The following is a 17,719-nucleotide window of genomic DNA, read 5'->3' as shown; positions in this document are numbered from 1 at the left end:
AGAAAGTTGCATAGTAGTTTTAATTTGCGAATATATGAAGCTCCTAATTTGTAGGTATTTAAAAAAATGTTTTCTGGGGAGATTATATTTTTGCATTAGTTGTTGGAACGACATCAGAGTGCCTTCACTGAACAAATCTCCTACTTTTTTGAGCCCAAGATCCATCCAGTGTTTGAAACCCATATCCTGCCTCCCTGGTTTTGAAATCAGCATTGCCCCAAATGGGATTAAAATATGAAAAAGTAAAAGTTTGATTCATCAGGGCATGGGCCTCATACCAGATAGTTATTTTATTTCTAAGAAAAGGGTTAAGTGTGTTTTTCTTAAGTTCCTTTACTCGTGATGAGTAGAGATATAAATGTAGTGGAAGTGTTTTATGTTTCTCTATTTCAACCCAGGCTGGGACCTCTTCAGGGAGAAAATAAAACATGGCTGCCTGAAGCTGAGCTGCCCAGTAATAAAGTTTCATATTGGGTAGTTTAAGCCCTCCCCGATCATACGGAAAATAAAGTAAACTGAGACGAAGTCTAGGGCATTTATTGTTCCATATAAGGCGAGTAAAGCTTTTTCTTGGTGTAAAGAAAAAGGACGCTGGCAGGGGAAGTGGGATTGACTGAAACAAATATAGAAATTTGGGTAAAATTGACATTTTGATAATACTGATGCGCCCTACCATAGAAATAGGCAAAGGGCTCCATCTAACATTTCTATTACTTCTTTCACCAAGGGATTGTAATTGGCTGATATAATATTTTCAATGTCAGGGGTTATTTGAATTCCTAAATTAGTGAATCCATCTGAAGTTAAAGCAAACTGTGTATGAATTGTCGGATGCTCTCTTTCTTCATTGTTTAGTAATAATAAAGTACTTTTTCTGTCATTAGTTTTATAGCCAGAAAATTGTCCGAATGTATTCAGAAGTTGATGTAGTGATTTAATTGAGGTACTTAGTTTGTCAAAAACAAAACATTATCATCTGCGAAAAGGGCTAGACGATGGTCTGTCTCTCCTATTGTTATACCTGTGATTTCAGGTGACTGACAAATGGCCAAGGGTTCAATGGCAAATAAAAATAAAAGAGGTGACATAGGGCAACCCTGGCAGGTGGATCTACAGAGTTTAAAGGGTTGTGAAATTTGGTTGGTTGTTATAATTTCAGCAATTGGTTCAGTGTACAATAATTTGATCCACCTAAGATATCCTTCCCCAAATCCAAATCTCCTTAGAACCTCAAAGAGGTACCCCCATTCGATCCTGTCAAATGCCTTTTCAGCATCTAATGACAGAATTGCATGCCCTTTAGCATTTTGTTTGAGAAATAACACATTCAGCAGTCTACATGTGTTATGAAATCCTTGTCTGCCCTGTACAAACCCATTTTGGTCATTGGTGATCAAATGGGGAATAATCGTTTCTATCCTTTTAGCCATGGCCCTACATAGGATTTTGGTGTCACATGACATTAAAGATATTGGACAGTAGGACATTCTTTCTGAAGGGTATTTTCCTGGCTTTAGCAGAAGAGAAATCACTGCAGATCTCAAGGATGGAGGTAATATCCTTTTTTCATAGGATTCATTAAACACATTCAGGAGATGTGGCAACAGCTTTCCTGAGACTTCTTATATATTTCTGTGGGTAAGCCATTGTGCCCAGGCGCCTTTCCACTATTCATGCCCTTCAGAGCTTCTATTAATTCTTCAATGCACAATTTTTTTTCAAGATTAGTTTTAGCTTCCTCGGTCAGGGTTGGAAATCTAAGCTGGTTAAGAAAGTCATTTTGTTTTTCTGGATTACCAGGGTATTCAGATTTATATAGCTCTTTATAATAGTTTGTAAAGGCAGTATTTATTTCAACTGGATCGATTAGATCCTTTCACTTCTTCAGTTTTGATCAAATTAATAGCTCTATCTGTCTGTATCTTTTTAATCCTCCATGCCAGGAGCTTTCCAGCTTTCTCTCCTTGATCGTAATATAACTGATTTAACCACATCAAGCTGGAGGCAATTTTACTAGTAGTCAGTTCATTGTACTGACATTTTAATTGTAGTAGTTGCCTCTCCTTTTCTTGATTGACACCATGATGTAGCTGTTGTTCTAATTCCTTAACTTTTTTTCCCATAATGCTCAATTGTGTATAATAGGATTTAGATTTATGTTTATTAAAGCTTATTATCTCACTTCTTATACACTGTAAACCCGGACTTCATATCTAATTAAACAATGTAATTACAATATACTTTAATTATTTAAGTGTGGTTGCATTACTATTCTTATGTAAGTATATTCTGTTGTATTACTATCAAATGTACATTCTCTTAATACCTAGACATATGTGAATGTACAAATAACTTTAAGTTTAATGACTTAGAATTAGTAAGTTTTACTGGGTGTCAGACAACAGAGGCTTGTGATTGGCTAACGCATTGAAGGTGACGCTCGGTGACGTTGCAGATGTCTGTGCTTTACCTGGAGCGGCTAGCAAGAGTGAAAAAGTTGTATTGAACCGATTCGACGGACATTTTATATACTTTTGGTCGTATTTTGTGTCATTCGAGAGGCTGTGAGCACAGAAGGTACCACGGAAAACGGCACTGCACTATAGGGGGAGAGAGGAGGACAGTATCGCGCTTCAACGGAGGAGAGAGGAGGTCGGCAACTACTCGCGCGGGGAAGAGACGAAGGCAGCACCGCGGGCCAGTGGGGAAGTGAGGACGGTAACAGGTGGCTGTCTGCTGAATCTGGACGTAAGGTGCTGCTGGTGAGACGTGGGAAAGTTCGTTTTCATCCAGTTCTGAAATTTTTCACGTTTTGCTTTTCATTGGATTTTTTTTGTCAAGTCATGAGGCGGGCGTTTTAGCTGGTTAGCTAACTCTGCTAAGATAGCTAAAAGCTACGTTTCTTACTCAAGGGGCTGTTTAAGCAGAGATGAACGTTGTTTAGTGCAGTTTAACATGACATTTTCACCTGTTGGCTGCCAGCGCCTTCCACAGTGAGGCAGACACTGCACCAAGTTGAGCCCCCCCACCGTGAACGCCTGCACCCAGAGAGAGCAGTAACATTAGCTGTAAGGATACAGCACTCCACTGAATCTGGTGAGTGAACAAGTTAACGTTATCGTCCTTGTTGTATAATGAAAAGGCAGCTGATTGAAATAGATTAAGGTTAGTCATCGAACAACGCTGGAAAACGGCTATTTCTATGCATGTGACAAAGCCATGAGGTCCAGGAGGTAACTCAACAATATCAGCTACCATCATAACATTACTTAATTAACTGAATAGAATCAGGGCTCCAGACTTTTATTTTTTCTACCAGATATACTGGTGTTTGCTACTGGGGAGTAATGTTACCAGCACAAAATGTAGGAGCATAAATTAACAGGCAAGGCAACACATTCATATTTTTTTTCCATCTTATTTGTATTGTTGATAGATGCTTTGCTAATAACCAGACAATATACACCAACAACATTGTACAGTTTCTTTTAGAGACAAGCAAAGTGGGCTGATATGTTAAGAGAAAAAAATCATTAAAATAAATTGTAATTTTTTCAAACACAAGACACCGTTTTTTTAAGTGAAAAGTATTTGGTCAGCACATCATAAAGTCTCGTCATTATAGTACAACTAAACAAATGGTCACAGTCTGGAGCCCTTAGAAGAGAACACAAATTAAACATACAGGTGTATGGCCTTAATGTAACTCAGTTGGAAGTAACAGTCCCAATTACAGATTAATTAATAAATACAGATACATTGTTGTAATAAGCTAACTAAGTTCGTTGTCTATGTGTTCTTCTATTGCAGGTCCCAGGGAAAGATGCTGTGGAGGTGTAAGTATTGCCCTTTTAACTGTGAAAAGAGAGCACAGTTATTTAAACATTATAGACTAAAACATGGAAGTTATGCAAGAACAGAGCCATTTCCCTGTTTACATCAGGAATGCCTGTGTACATTTAAATCACTAAATGCACTAAAAGTACACTTGTCCCGCCTTCATACCAAAACTCCGGAACAGCAACCAAATACAGATGTACCACTTAAATTTTGCTGTCTGTCATGTGGGTTTGCACAGTCTTGTTCTGAGACTGACTACTTAACTCACCTACGTACTACACACTTTAAAGTGAACCATAAAGTCAGGTGTCCTTATAAAGATTGCAACTTTGAAAGCAATGTCTACTCCACTTTCAAAACTCACAAGAGTAGAGTACACAAGGAACAGAACTGGAAGAAGTTCAAGTTAGAAATCATTGGTTGTAATTATGTAAGCCATGACTGCGATGCTGCACAAGAGCAAATGTCACAAGTTGATCATGTGGAGGAGTTTGAAGAGGTGAGTGAAGACGCCGGAGAGAATGATCTTGGTGATTTAGAAAAACAGCTTGAGCACAACCTAGCATCCCTTCTATTAAAGATGCAAAGTGTTCTGCACATACCAGAGAGTACAGTGCAAGAAGTAATACAACAGCTTTGTGAAATTGATAAGCTGTCACAGCCACTTCTGCATAACAGAGTGAGGGCCGTACTGAAGAAATACTATGCTGACATGGATGAAGCAGTTGTGAGTGAGGTTACCAGTGCCATGTCGGAAAGTAACATGATGACATTTTGTGCCAAAGATGGATCCTTAGGAACTACTAAAAGAAGAGCAGCATATGTACGCAAAGAGTTTCCACTAGTAAACCCCATAGAATATGTTGTGGAAAAGGGTAAAAAACCACTTGCATATGTCCCCATTGGTCTCATGCTCCAGAAGTTGCTTAACAGACCTGACGTGTTAGACAAAGCCATGTCAGAAAAAGTTCATGCCTTGCAGGAATACAGATCGTATGTCGATGGGCAGTACTTTAACGAAAACTCTCTTCTTGCAAGGGATGAGTTCACGATTGCTCTTGGCCTTTATATTGATGACTTTGAAGTAGCCAATCCTCTTGGAACATCAAAGCTTAAACATAAAATGTGTGCAGTATACTGGGTCATTGCAAACATACCAACAAAATATAGGTCTACCCTCAACTCAATCCAACTTGCTTTACTATGCAATACTTCCACAGTCAAAGAGTGTGGTTATGCAAAGGTTCTGCAACCTCTTATCTATGATCTCAAGTTATTGGAGCAAAATGGTGTTTACCTGGAGCAACTAGGTGCAAGTGTGAAAGGCACAGTCTTGTATGTTGCCGCTGATAACCTTGGTGCCCACTCCCTTGCAGGATTCCTGGAGAGCTTCACTGTTGACAAGTTCTGCAGATTCTGTTTGGCAAGCAGTAAGGACACTCAGCAACAAGAGGTACGTTCTGGATGCTTTCAGCTCAGAGACAGAGACTTGCATGATCGGCAGGTGCAGGAGGTGAAAGAGGACCCAGGACTGAGTAAGACTTATGGTGTGAAAAGGGCATGTCCTTTAACTGAGAATCTCAAACACTTTCATGCAGTCACCGGTTACCCTCCGGACATCTTACATGACATCCTGGAAGGAATTGTTCCAACTGAGCTGTCCCTGTGCCTTACAGACCTGATAGGTAAAAAGTTTTTCACACTAGATATGCTAAATCAGGCCATCAAGTACTTCAACTACACATTCACAGACAAAACAGACCGACCTCAGATTATTGGAAAGGGATTTTCCACTAAAGGGACCATTGGCGGAAATGCCCATGAGAATTGGTGTCTCATAAGGCTCCTTCCTTTTCTTATTGGTCACTGTGTCCCTGAGGGTGACAACACGTGGGAAATTCTCATGCTTCTCAAAGACATTGTTGAGCTAGCTGTGGCACCAAGGCATACTGAAGAGACACTACATTTCCTGGACTGTAAGATAGCAGAGCACAGACAGCTGCTGCAGTCAACATTTCCACATTTTCGTTTAAGGCCAAAGCATCACTATGTGGAACATTACCCTCACCTTGTAAGGAAATTTGGTCCGCTGTCAGAGGTTTGGACAATGCGCTTTGAGGGCAAGCATAAATTCTTTAAAAAGGCAATTCGCAATGCACAAAATTTCAAAAATGTTGCCATGACACTTGCTACAAAACATCAAAAAGCAGCCAGTTACCATCTTGACTGTAGCTCATTTTTCAGACCATCAGTTGAGATGACAAAAGTAACCCCAGTTTTGCTTGCCTCTTTCCCTTTGAATGTTCAGAGAGCAATCGCTCTAAACATTTCAAAGGCAGGATCAGTTCTTGAGGCATCAACTGTTTGTGTAGATGGAATCAAGTACCATCCCAGCATGATACTCTCCAGTGGCTCATGCTCAGGTCTCCCTGAATTTGCCCAGATTGAAAAGATTGTTGCAGCTAACACTGAAATTCTATTTGTCTGCCACAAAATGACAGCATGGTATTGTGAGCATTTGAGATCTTACCAACTTCTCTATAGTGATGTCCCCTCTATGTGTGTGCTTAAGATGTCAGAGCTGAATGATGTCCTCCCGTTATCAGCATACAGGGTGCAAGGAGAACTTATGGTAACATTGAGGCGATATGTTATTTGCTAAATGCCTATTATTTTTTTCCTCAGATGGCTGTACAACCGAAATTAACCATGAGGGTTATTGTCTCTGAGGGAGATATAAGAAAGATGACAATGACCACACGACCTGACACACTTGAAGATTTGATTGGCTGGCTGAAAGGTGCACTCCAAGCAAACTACAACTTCGCCTTACAATACGAAGATCCTGAATTTGACAACGCGCTGTGCAACCTTACAGATCTCACTGAGCTCCCAGAGAAGCCAACCATCAAAATCATTCCAATGATTGAGCTTACACCAATCACTGCAGGAAATGAATCATTTAGTGACACAAACAGCCAGGCAGACACCGAGATCCTGTCCAACTCCTCATTTGATAGAAGTTTGCAGTGGCCAGAGGTATTCGACATTCCCAAGTTTTCTGTTGATGTTGAGTATAGACTGCCTCAAGGAAACCTGTTGTATCTCAGGGATGGAGCCCATCTCAATGTGACAAAAGAACTGAAACATGATATCCTCGAGAAACTGGCTGAGACCATGTATGCATTTACAGCATACCCAGAGAAGGAACATTTTGAAGCTGTTGCAAAAGCCTTAGTACAAACTCACCCGTGTCTTAAAGAATCAGGGTCATCCTCTGGCTGGGATGGATGGAAGAACAGTGTGAAGTTCAAGATGGGTAATTATAGAACAAAAATGCGCCAGCTGGGTCGAGTTGATGTCACTGTTAACAGTGGTAAACGTGGAAGGTACACTACAGATGGTGAGCCTCCCAACAAAAACATAAAGAAGGCAAGGAAAGGGGAAATAAATTTCCTACCCGAATATCCAGAGGGGATGGATGACCACAACCTGGAAGGAGCTCGCCAGGTCATGATCAGTGAAATGATGAAGAGAAAGCCAAATGGACCCCTCATCAAGAAGGAGATGGATGTGACGTTTGCTCTTCGGAGAAAAGAAGTTGTCATAGACAAGCCTGCCATCAGCCAGATAATACATCGATGGCCAGCTCTATTCACAGAAAGCCAGGTTTGTGTGACTGACAAAAATGACGATGGCTTTCTATAAATGTAATGTTGAATAAAATTGTACATTGTTTGCTATGCTTTATATTTCAGGTTTGTTATGAGTTCAACAGAGTGGTGGGGAAAAATCTTAGAGAGAACTTCTTTGATGCACTTGACCATCTCTCCCCAAGCCTGATGGACCTCTTCAGGAAGAAGAAGGGCCTCACTGGCCAGCTTTTGGCTGAGCTTTTACATCAGACAAAGGTGCGTTGACCTCTCCTCTCCTCTCCTCTCCTCTCCTCTCCTCTCCTCTCCTCTCCTCTCCTCTCCTCTCCTCTCCTCTCCTCGCCTGTCCTCGCCTGTCCTCTCCCCTCCCCTCCTCGCCTCTACTCTCCTCTCCTCTCCTCCTCTCCTCTCCTCTCCTTTCCTCTCCTCTCCTCACCTGTCCTCTCCTCTCCTCTCCTCACCTGTCCTCTCCTTTCCTCTCCTCTCCTCTCCTTTCCTCTCCTCTCCTCTCCTCACCTGTCCTCTCCTCTCCTCACCTGTCCTCTACTCGCCTGTCCTCTCCTCTCCTCTCCTCTCCTCGCCTCTCCTCTCCTCGCCTGTCCTCTCCTCTCCTCTCCTCTCCTCGCCTGTCCTCTCCTCTCCTCTCCTCTCCTCTCCTCTCCTCTCCTCTCCTCTCCTCTCCTCTCCTCGCCTGTCCTCTCCTCACCTGTCCTCTCCTCTCCTCACCTGTCCTCTCCTCGCCTGTCCTCTCCTCTCCTCTCCTCTCCTCTCCTCTCCTCGCCTGTCCTCTCTTCTCCTCTCCTCTCCTCGCCTGTCCTCGCCTCGCCTCGCCTCGCCACTACTCTCCTCGCCTCTACTCTCCTCCCCTTTTCTCACCTCTTCTCTGCTCTCCTCTTCCCTTGACTTTCCTCTCCATTCTCAACCTCTCTGCTTTGCTCTCCTTGTTTCATTGTTCCTCTTCTATCCCTCACCCTTCTGTTCTCTGCCTTTCCTGTCATGTAATGTTGCAAAACTGTGTGCTCTATGCCCACTATCCTCCAGACCACCGAACCAACAGACATCAGGTGCCTCTGTCTTCGGGGACTGGCAGTCATCTTGGGGGATGATCCATCTGCTTTCTTCAAGACCTCCTCCGTAAGTAGCTTTCTTTTTTGTAAATCCTGCAGGTGCATATTTTGTTTTTCAATTTCAGCCATTAATGAAGACTTGTCTGCTACTGATTTCCAGAATCATTTGATCAGTATTCAATGTCTCACAGACTTGAACCTTAATTTTATAGCCACATTTTGAACTAAAAACATTTTTTGAATACATCTATCATTGATGTATGACACAACATAAACTGAAAAAAAAATTGATGTTCTCTTCTTGTCAATCTATTTTTTTGCTGTTAGGATGCAACTGACAAAGACTCCTACAGTCAGACTTCAGTGGGAATCCTCTGCATTGGTCAAGAAAGTTCTCAGCTCAACCCATCCAGAGTGGGGATCATCTTGGAGGGGACTGTGGTAATGGATGAACTGGCAAACCTGCCTCAGGCCTTCTATGTCCTTTTTGGCCTGATTTATGCCCTGCACCTTGACTACCCCAAGTGTATGAAAAATACCTTCCACTTTGTTCAGCAGGTAATGTTCAACCTGGGTAAAAGTGAGCTGGCACCCAAAATACAAACCTTGAAAAATCAGCTCTCAGTGTAAAACAGGGTTCAAATAGGTAAACTACTGCTCCAGATATTCAGCACACTTGTATACTAACATGTTTACTGGTGTGCTGTTTGCAGTGCATGTTTTATGGTGTTAGCACTGATTTTACAGTTCTGTTTTACAAGGTCCCTGTTTGATACAGACTTGCAGCAAATAGGGTTAAAGGGATAATTCTTTTTTTTATTTTATTTGGGGTTATATGAGGTACTTATGACCTCCGCAGCTGCAGATTCATCCAAGCAGCAAGCAAGCATACCAAAAATTGCTTCAGGACACTTTTAGGAAAGTGCTGAAAAGGTCTGAATAAGTGTTATAACTCTGATGTATTTGCCATAAGTTAGATGTTCACTTAAATTTTCTCAATGGCCAGCTTTTAAAAATTTCTAAACGTTTTTCCCATCTTCACTGGGGCCAGGGAAAAGTTAACATTGTTATTGTGTGCATTACACCATCTTTGTTTAATTGTGTATTCAGACATATTCGGTCTCTCAGAAACAAGCAGATGCTTTTAGTTGCCGATTGTCTCCTGACAATTCTCATTTTCAAATATTTTTCTGTGTTCAAGTGAGTAATTGTTAAATGTTCATTGGGACCAAACAGAGATGTTACTAGGTGCTACTGTGTTCACTAACAATGTGTATTTTGCATTTCATAATGGAAATTTACAAAGGTTATTCTCTCTGAGAAAAAAAAACAAAATGCTGAGTACACTGTGAGCCTTTGCACTGTATTTATTTTTCATTAGTAATTTGTTTTAGATTTTTTTTAAATTTTTTTTTTTACAAAGTTTAGTTTTTAGTTTTTTGATTATGTGGAGATTTATGTAACTGATTTTTTTAAATAAGTGCATTGCAGACAGTGTAATGTATGATTGTCTCATTTGTTGAACGTTTCTAAAATAAAACTGAAAAAGAATATACTTCTGTTTTGCTTTACTTTAACTTAAGATACTGAGTAGGGTAAATGGGTAAAACAATTGATATTACAAATTATTTTAAGTTAAATCAACTTTGAATTTAGTGCATTGAACTTAAGGGTAGTAAGTAGAATAAAAGTTGATATTACAAATGATTTTAAGTTAAATCAACTTGGCACTTAGTGTATTAAACTTAAAATTTTTAGTTAAATGCACTCAAGTTTTCATTACACATTACTTAATTATTTTAACGTAACGGGTTTCCTCAAATTTTTCAAGTAGATTCAACTTATCCGGGCTTACAGTGTATAAGCTTTGAATGCTTCCCAGTTTATTGATGCACTGGTTTGATTTGTGTTGAAAGTAAAGAAGTCATCTATCTTCCCCTCGAGAAAATTCACAAAATCAGGGTTTTGAAGCCACCTAGACTGAAAACGAAATCTTGGTGGTGAGGTGACTATATTGGATACCTGCAGTATGAAGGAGATTGGAGCATGATCAGAAAGCAATATACTGTCGTACCAACATTTTTCAATACTTGATAATAGGCAGTTAGAAATCAGAAAATAATCAGTCCTAGACTACGTTTTGTATGTGTTTGAGTGGTGTAGCAGGGTTCTACTTTAAACTCCTCAAAAACGAAAACGATGGCGTAGTCGAAAAATTATAAAGTGAAAATACCTTTTAATTTCACGAACCTCCACAATGCAGCAGTGCAAATATTTACAAAAGTGAAAATAACAAAGTGTACAATATCTATATAAGGTGAAGTTTGAATTCTGCAGTAATCCAATAACTTCAAAGAAACAAAACAAAAGTTGAGCAAAACAGTTCAATTTCTCTGTCTCAGATGTCACCTTCTCTGTGAACACCATGGCAAGACTGACTCTACCCAGTGTGTTTTACACACTCATTTTACCCTGTCATCTAAATATTTCCCCATAAACAAAACAAGTGATTTGGCCACACATTTTTATGTTGGCCACAACATTTTTATTAATGGTCACCTGACCCTGGAGATGCGTGTCCCACTCTTTTTAAGGGCGGAAATGGTTTCGCCTCTGTTTTGCCTGCATGGCCGAGGACAAGGAAGCGTGAAGCGTTTCATGCATTTGTGAGTGTGTACTGATTGTGTGAGTATGTGTGTATCCCGGAAATGGTAGCTAACAAGTGTGCACCCTTGATCACGCTACTATACAGGCTGTGTGCAAATTCGGGGGCTGCATCCTTCGAAGGGCGCATTTGAAGGTCAATTACATCACAACACTGCGTGAAGGCTGTCCAAATTCATAGGCTCCTTCAAATGCAGCCCACAAATGCAGCCTTCATTTCCCCTTTTTGGAGGACGCACCGCTACTATCCTTCGCGGCCTCCCATATCCCAAGATCCTTTGCGCGCCACTCAGTCCCGAAACAGAAGAGGGAAAGAAAGAGAAAATGGCGACATCAAGTGGCACAGACATGACATTCAAATGTGAGCCAGATATGTTAAACTTCAAGGGACTATGAAACCTCCAAATTGTAACTTTCAGTTAAAATACGTGACGCTGGTAATACTATGATAAATATAGTTGTTATTCACCAATGGGTTTATGTTTATTTCGTAATGTTGATAATTCAATTTAGATTTGACACATTGTACACACACAAATAAATGTACACGTTTGATAGATTTGAACCAAAACATACGTTAATGCATGAACATCTGGTGACGCAACCAGGAAATACTCCGAAGGCTGGACCGTCCCATTTAACAACGGTGGACGCGGCCTTCAAGGTCTCTCCAAAGGACCTGGCCTTCGTGGGCCGCAAAGGCCGCGTCCTTGAAGGATGCAGCCCCTGAATTTGGACACAGCCACAGATAAGGGAATGGATAATTATGGGATGTCTTTAACGCTGACGTAAACGGGTCGAAGAGCCGTGTGGCGCGCGCGCGTGTGTGTGTGTGTGTGTGTGTGTGTGTGTGTATGCGCTGCCCACAGTGAGAGTGAACACAGTGAACACAAGAGGCAAGATTATTCTTTATTATTAGGGTTAAGGTGCCTCCAAATATCTATTAAGTTTAATTCACACATATATTTCTTAATTGTTTTTCTGGTTTGTTGATGAGAAGTAAGAGTACCTGTAGAGCAATCTTGTATCGGGTCCAGCACACAATTAAAGTCACCACCGATTATACACTGACCAGGATATGATGATAGGGAGAGAAAGAGGTCTTGATATAGGAGGGTTCTTCAACATTAGGGGCATATTTAGTACATTGATTTGTGTAGATACTATGGTGCCATTGAGTATAATATATCTTCCAGATGGGTCCATGTATTTGTTTTTTAACAGAAAAGGAACTGATTTATGAATCAATATCCAGGGTTCGTACGGGTGCTTGAAATCCTTGAAAGTGCGTGAATTTCAATGTTGTGTTTTCAAGGTCTGAAAAGTGCTTGGATTTTAGTTTAAGTGCTTGAAAGTGCTTGACATCATAACTCTGTGTCTTTAACAAAATAGTTTGCTTATTACAAGGAGAAATAAAATCAGTAAGAGAACCGTATGTGGAGATTTTTTAGCCTGGGCTGTGCTGAGCCTCTCTGCTCATCTCTGCGACCTGCCAGTCTGTGTGTAACCCTGCCCCGCCCCCTTCGAAGGGAGACAGCAGGAGATGACAAAATGCTGGGAGGTTGCCGTTTTAACGTTGGAGCATTGGCTTGAAAATGATAACTACAAACAATGGTTAAGAGGAGGACCGAATCAAAGAGTGGCGTCATGCAAGGTCTGCAAAAAAGATTTGCAGATTTGTGCAATGGGAGAGTCTGCGCTCTCCAGTCACATGAAAGGTAAGTTAAGACTTTTTGAGTAACTTAGGCCAACGCTGCACATTCACACTTTGTTTATGCTAACTGCTAACGTTAGCTAAATTAGCGGTTTTACAGACTAAATTAGGATATAAAATATAGGGTTGTCAAAATTAGCGTGTTAACCATAGACTGTAGAAAAAATGTACGCGTTAACGCATGTGATTGATATGGAAACCATAACACACTAAAGAATAATTAACGCACCATTAAGTTAGTTAACTAGTTAAGTTAGCGCCTGACTGTCTGTGTATGCAGTCTATGGCCTGTGTGTGTGTTGTCACACATGCAGCCTGGTAGCATTTTGTACAATGCAACTTTTTTCCTTTGGAGAATTTTTGTCTTTATGTTTTAATTATGCCACTGTTTTTTTTAGCAGAAGGACACTTCAGTCAACTGTTCTTTTGATTTGCACTGTATACAGTATACAGAACTTTTGGATTCATTTTTGGATTTGCACTTGTTACACCTTTTTGTCTTGTTTTGCTCAGGTTTTTTCAAAGAGCTGCCAACGACAAGGGAAACAATCTATTCTGGATCTATTTAACTTGTTGCTCAGGTTTTGTGCAGTTTATTGCTTACCTCAAAAATATTTTTGAATAAAAAGAATTTATTGAAAGTGAAGTTTTTGTATGATGTGATTTATTTATTTATTTTTAATATTGACTCTACCAGATTAGATGGCAAGCCAAGACTTCTTACAGATAGGTGACACATTTTGAAACATAAAAATTTATGTCAAAAAAGAAAATTACAGGGTGCTCTCAGGTCTCTCTTTGTCTCGGCGCGAGTGTGCCTGAAGAACGCCAAGTGGCTTCTCTTTTTTTGGATAAAACTTTGTGTTCCCCTTTAATTTCTAAACTTTTTGCTATTATGGAACATAATTTTAGATGTTTACAGCATAATACAATGTACATAATTGTGATAAAAAGTGAAAAAAAGATAATAATGAGTATATATATTCCTGTAGATATGTATTTTCCCCCAGCGATAAGTTGCTGGAAAATTTTGAAAATGACCCTTAAAAGTGCTTGAAAAGTGCTTGAATTTGACCTTGAAAAATGTGTACGAACCCTAAATATCATGACACCTTTGGCATGAGAAGTAAAGCAAGCTGAATATAATTTTCCTGGCCACCTTTTATTTACATTTTTGATGTCTTCTTTGGGTAGGTGTGTTTCTTGTATGAAAATTATATTGGATTTCATTTGTTTAATTCGATTTAGCACCTGTTTAAGTTTTGTCAAATTTTTCAGTCCTCTTGTATTCCAGCTAAAGATTCTTAACTGTGAACCATTAAGCATGTTAAAATAATAAAACTTTAAGTTCAGTGCTCAGGATAATCTCAAACATAATAGTGATATGTGCTCTTTTGGTTGCTTTAGAATAGTATGACCCTGACCATAAAGAAATAACCCAGTAACCCAAAACAAAAAACAACATGCTGAGATCCCAACTCCCCTAAGAACTCCCTCATGCACTCCCCCAAACGGAGCACAAGTAAAAACCCAGAAAATAATAGACTCCTGCTATGTAGAACGCTTGATCCATGTTAAGAAGAGCAACGTACTCTGAACACCTACACATTCTTTATAGGCTTGCTAAAAGATAACAAAAAGACTGTGAGCTCAACTCACCGAAATTTGAGAAAAAATAAAAAAATAAAATACACTAAATAAAAAAGCAATGAGTTCACTCCTATTTAAATCTTAATGCTTGTCCCTTATATTGATAGTGCCTTCAAGTATTGAATGTGTAGAAAACCAAATTTTCACATAAAATTGTCCATTTGGTAATTTAACACAGATCCACAGGTGCAGTGTGCGAAGATAAAAGGGAGACAGAGAGAGCAAGAGAAAAGTGCTCGCACCGCCTCCAATTAAGCATTGTTATTAATCACCTGTATATAGTTCAACATACCTTTTAGTATTTGAGATGAGGATTACTAAGAGAAAACAAAATCCCCCCCAAAAGCCCATTTCCGCCAGTGTGATGAAAAAAAAAGATCCTGTAAGTCATTATAATGACTTAGTATCTCAAAATATTGACTTAGTATCTCAAAATAATGAAAAAGTATCTCAAGTTATTGACTTAGTATCTCAATATATTGACTTAGTATCTCAATATATTGACTTAGTATCTCAAAATAATGAGATAGTATCGCAATATTTTGACTTAAGCCTAGCATCACAAAGTCCAGTATACTAGCTAGCTGTCATTGCTAACCAAAAGAGGTAGGCAAGCATAGTTTTGGAGCACCGATGTAGAGCAAGCTACTTGTAGATTGTGCTCTACCCACCAAGCTAAACGTAGATTTAAGCTAAAGGTATTGTGTATTAATTTATGTTTATTAATTTGTATTTATTAATTTTATAAGTATGAGTTTTCAACAGGTAGATAGCCTACTTTAATTACGATAGACATACAAATACATATAAAGGAATTGATTTGGTGAAGCTGTTTATATATTTATGTCGGAACAATGCTATTTTAGCATTTAGCAGTCTGACGTGTGTCTGCCTGGTGTCGTTTTGCGGCAATGAATGAAAGAAACACAGTGAACAGCTGTACTGCGTACTGTACTCTGGCACTGCACTTTTTATTTATTCTTCTTATTTAGCCGTGATTCCTCCTCTCGCGACCGGAGTTTGAAAGTACGGGTGCCATTCTGACTCATAAAGCTTTTGCTGAAAACGAACGACACGCTGCATTCACAAACTACTGTTTACAACTTTTTACAGCTGTGTTCCAGCATAATATGTTTAAATGGGACCAGTATTATTATTATTGGAGTCGGACTGTGGACAGATTCCAACAACAAACTGCACAGCTAACCCCCATTAACATAAGAATAATGGATTAATGATGACAGCTCAAAACACAGGTCAGCCTAAATGTGAACTTGCTAGCATTAAGTGGCGAGCAAGCTAAAAAATAAAATGTGCATTGATAAGCTAACGTTATACCAGTCCCTCTGTGAAAGCCTCGTTCAAGCTTGCAAAGGTCCTGTTTAGCACATCCATAAGCCATAGCCTACTCCACTTCTGATCTGACTTCTTCATAACTGCTCCAGTTTTATAATGAACAAACGTAACCTCAGTGTGCCTCAAGAAGTCAGACATGTCAGCAAATGTGACTCTGGTGGTTCTGGATAAAAATAAATTGTTGTATTAAATTACACCTTTCCTCAATTACTTGTTTGAAATGTATCTTTACCATGTGATATGCTACTTCAGTACACAAACAAATATTAATGGGACCACAACAAATAAACAACAACAAGATTTTTTAAATTGAGAGATAATGGTGATCCTGACCAAACTATACTTACAGTACAGTACATATACTTCAGTAGCTCATACTACACTGGAAAACCTAAAGCATTTCATATTAGGACTGACTGGAGTATTAGTTTTACAGTCCAAATGCAAATTTATAATGGCTACTTCTCTTGCAAAATTGTAGCTCATCTGTAGCCCAAGACTCATGTTGTGTATATGGATGTATGATGATAGCCTACAATATCTTTCCTTGTAATGCATACTAACAGGATGGATGACCTACGTGACTTCTTGAGAGAGAGAAATGTTCCTGAGGAAACATGTGACGGTACCTAACTGCAAAAGCAGATCATTTCAGTCAAAGAACTGTACTTTTTGTATTACTTTTTATTGCTTCTGATTTTTTCTTCAAAACATAAACTTTCTTGCATTATTGTTTTGACCAGACTTATCAAATCAGGATTGCTTTTTTTTAAAACAAGTCCATTTTCCATTTTTAGATTGATGCCAGCACCATACAGCTGATGACAGATGAACAGTTAAAGACTTATTTGCCATCATATGGTGATCACCTAGCAGTGTTGGGATTTTGTAGGCGAAAGGAAAACAGCCACAACACTCGCAAATCAAAACTTTTTGAGCGCCTTAAAACAAAATTGTCCAAAAGAAAACCTTGTGATGAAGGAGGCAGCAGCAAAAACCAAGGGGAGCATTCCCAACCGACTCGGGAAAAAAATGCTCTGAAGACTGAGAAAAACAGAAATGGGATGGATGCATTATGATGATGAAAAAGAGGCTTTCAAACAAGTGAGAGCTAAACGAGAAGGGGCAACAAGAAAAGTCAACATTTGAAAGGATGTTCAGAAAAGAGATTTGATACAGGCTGGCCTGTTCTTTCCAGATGGGAGAAATAATCTTGGTCCCTTAACAGATTTTGAGTTAGATCTCAGAAATTATGGGAAATTGTACACTGACACAAAACTCACTCTTAGATTTTATTTGACCACAAAGAAGAAAACAATTGACAGTCCACACAGTCACAGCGCAGGTTTGGCTCCAACTTTGGAGAGACAACACAGCTCTCAGAATCAGTCTTCCACTTCTTCTGTCAGTGTTGCTACAGCATCATCTGCTACATTTGAAACAGTCAGCGCTGAAGGGCTGTCTCTTGGAAGCACTACAAGTGATGACAATTTTGTCTTTTCACTATATTCCACAGAGTGTAAGTGAGGATGATTATGAGAGCAGCAACATTGTTTTTATAGGACCCTTTTCTGAGAATGAGCAACATAATTTGGATGATACACTGCCTGTTTCACCACAAACCATGCCATCCAGTGAGAGTAAAGAGAATATTGGTTGTTCACAGAGGGCAGGTACTGCGAGAGCTCACAGCACATTTCTGTGATGATGGACTTAAAGAGGTTGACACCAAAATCAAGCTTGTTCTGCCAGATGGAACACCTGAGGTGGGGTAT

At 39.6% G+C, this 17,719-nt stretch overlaps 1 protein-coding gene and 1 long non-coding RNA gene across 2 annotated transcripts; both read left to right on the top strand.

Annotated features, from left to right (window-relative positions):
* Positions 1-2,570: 2,570 nt before the first annotated feature.
* LOC141000103 (uncharacterized) lies at positions 2,571-5,293 on the top strand. Its single transcript, XR_012179511.1, has 3 exons — positions 2,571-3,096; positions 3,811-3,836; positions 5,217-5,293. It is a non-coding gene; the product is annotated as an uncharacterized lncRNA (long non-coding RNA).
* Positions 5,294-6,940: 1,647 nt separating this feature from the next.
* On the top strand, positions 6,941-9,847 carry LOC141000102 (uncharacterized). The gene is made up of 4 exons (XM_073470735.1): positions 6,941-7,509; positions 7,599-7,751; positions 8,535-8,627; positions 8,888-9,847. Exons 1-4 carry the CDS (start codon positions 7,018-7,020, stop codon positions 9,188-9,190), a joined length of 1,041 nt encoding a protein of 346 aa, XP_073326836.1. The 5' UTR covers positions 6,941-7,017; the 3' UTR covers positions 9,191-9,847.
* Positions 9,848-17,719: the final 7,872 nt, after the last annotated feature.

Source organism: Pagrus major, chromosome 7 (assembly GCF_040436345.1).
Source record: "Pagrus major chromosome 7, Pma_NU_1.0".
In the NCBI taxonomy this organism is placed as follows: domain Eukaryota; kingdom Metazoa; phylum Chordata; class Actinopteri; order Spariformes; family Sparidae; genus Pagrus; species Pagrus major.
Note: the sequence above shows the minus strand (reverse complement) of the source record. Positions and strands in the feature narration are given on the sequence as shown.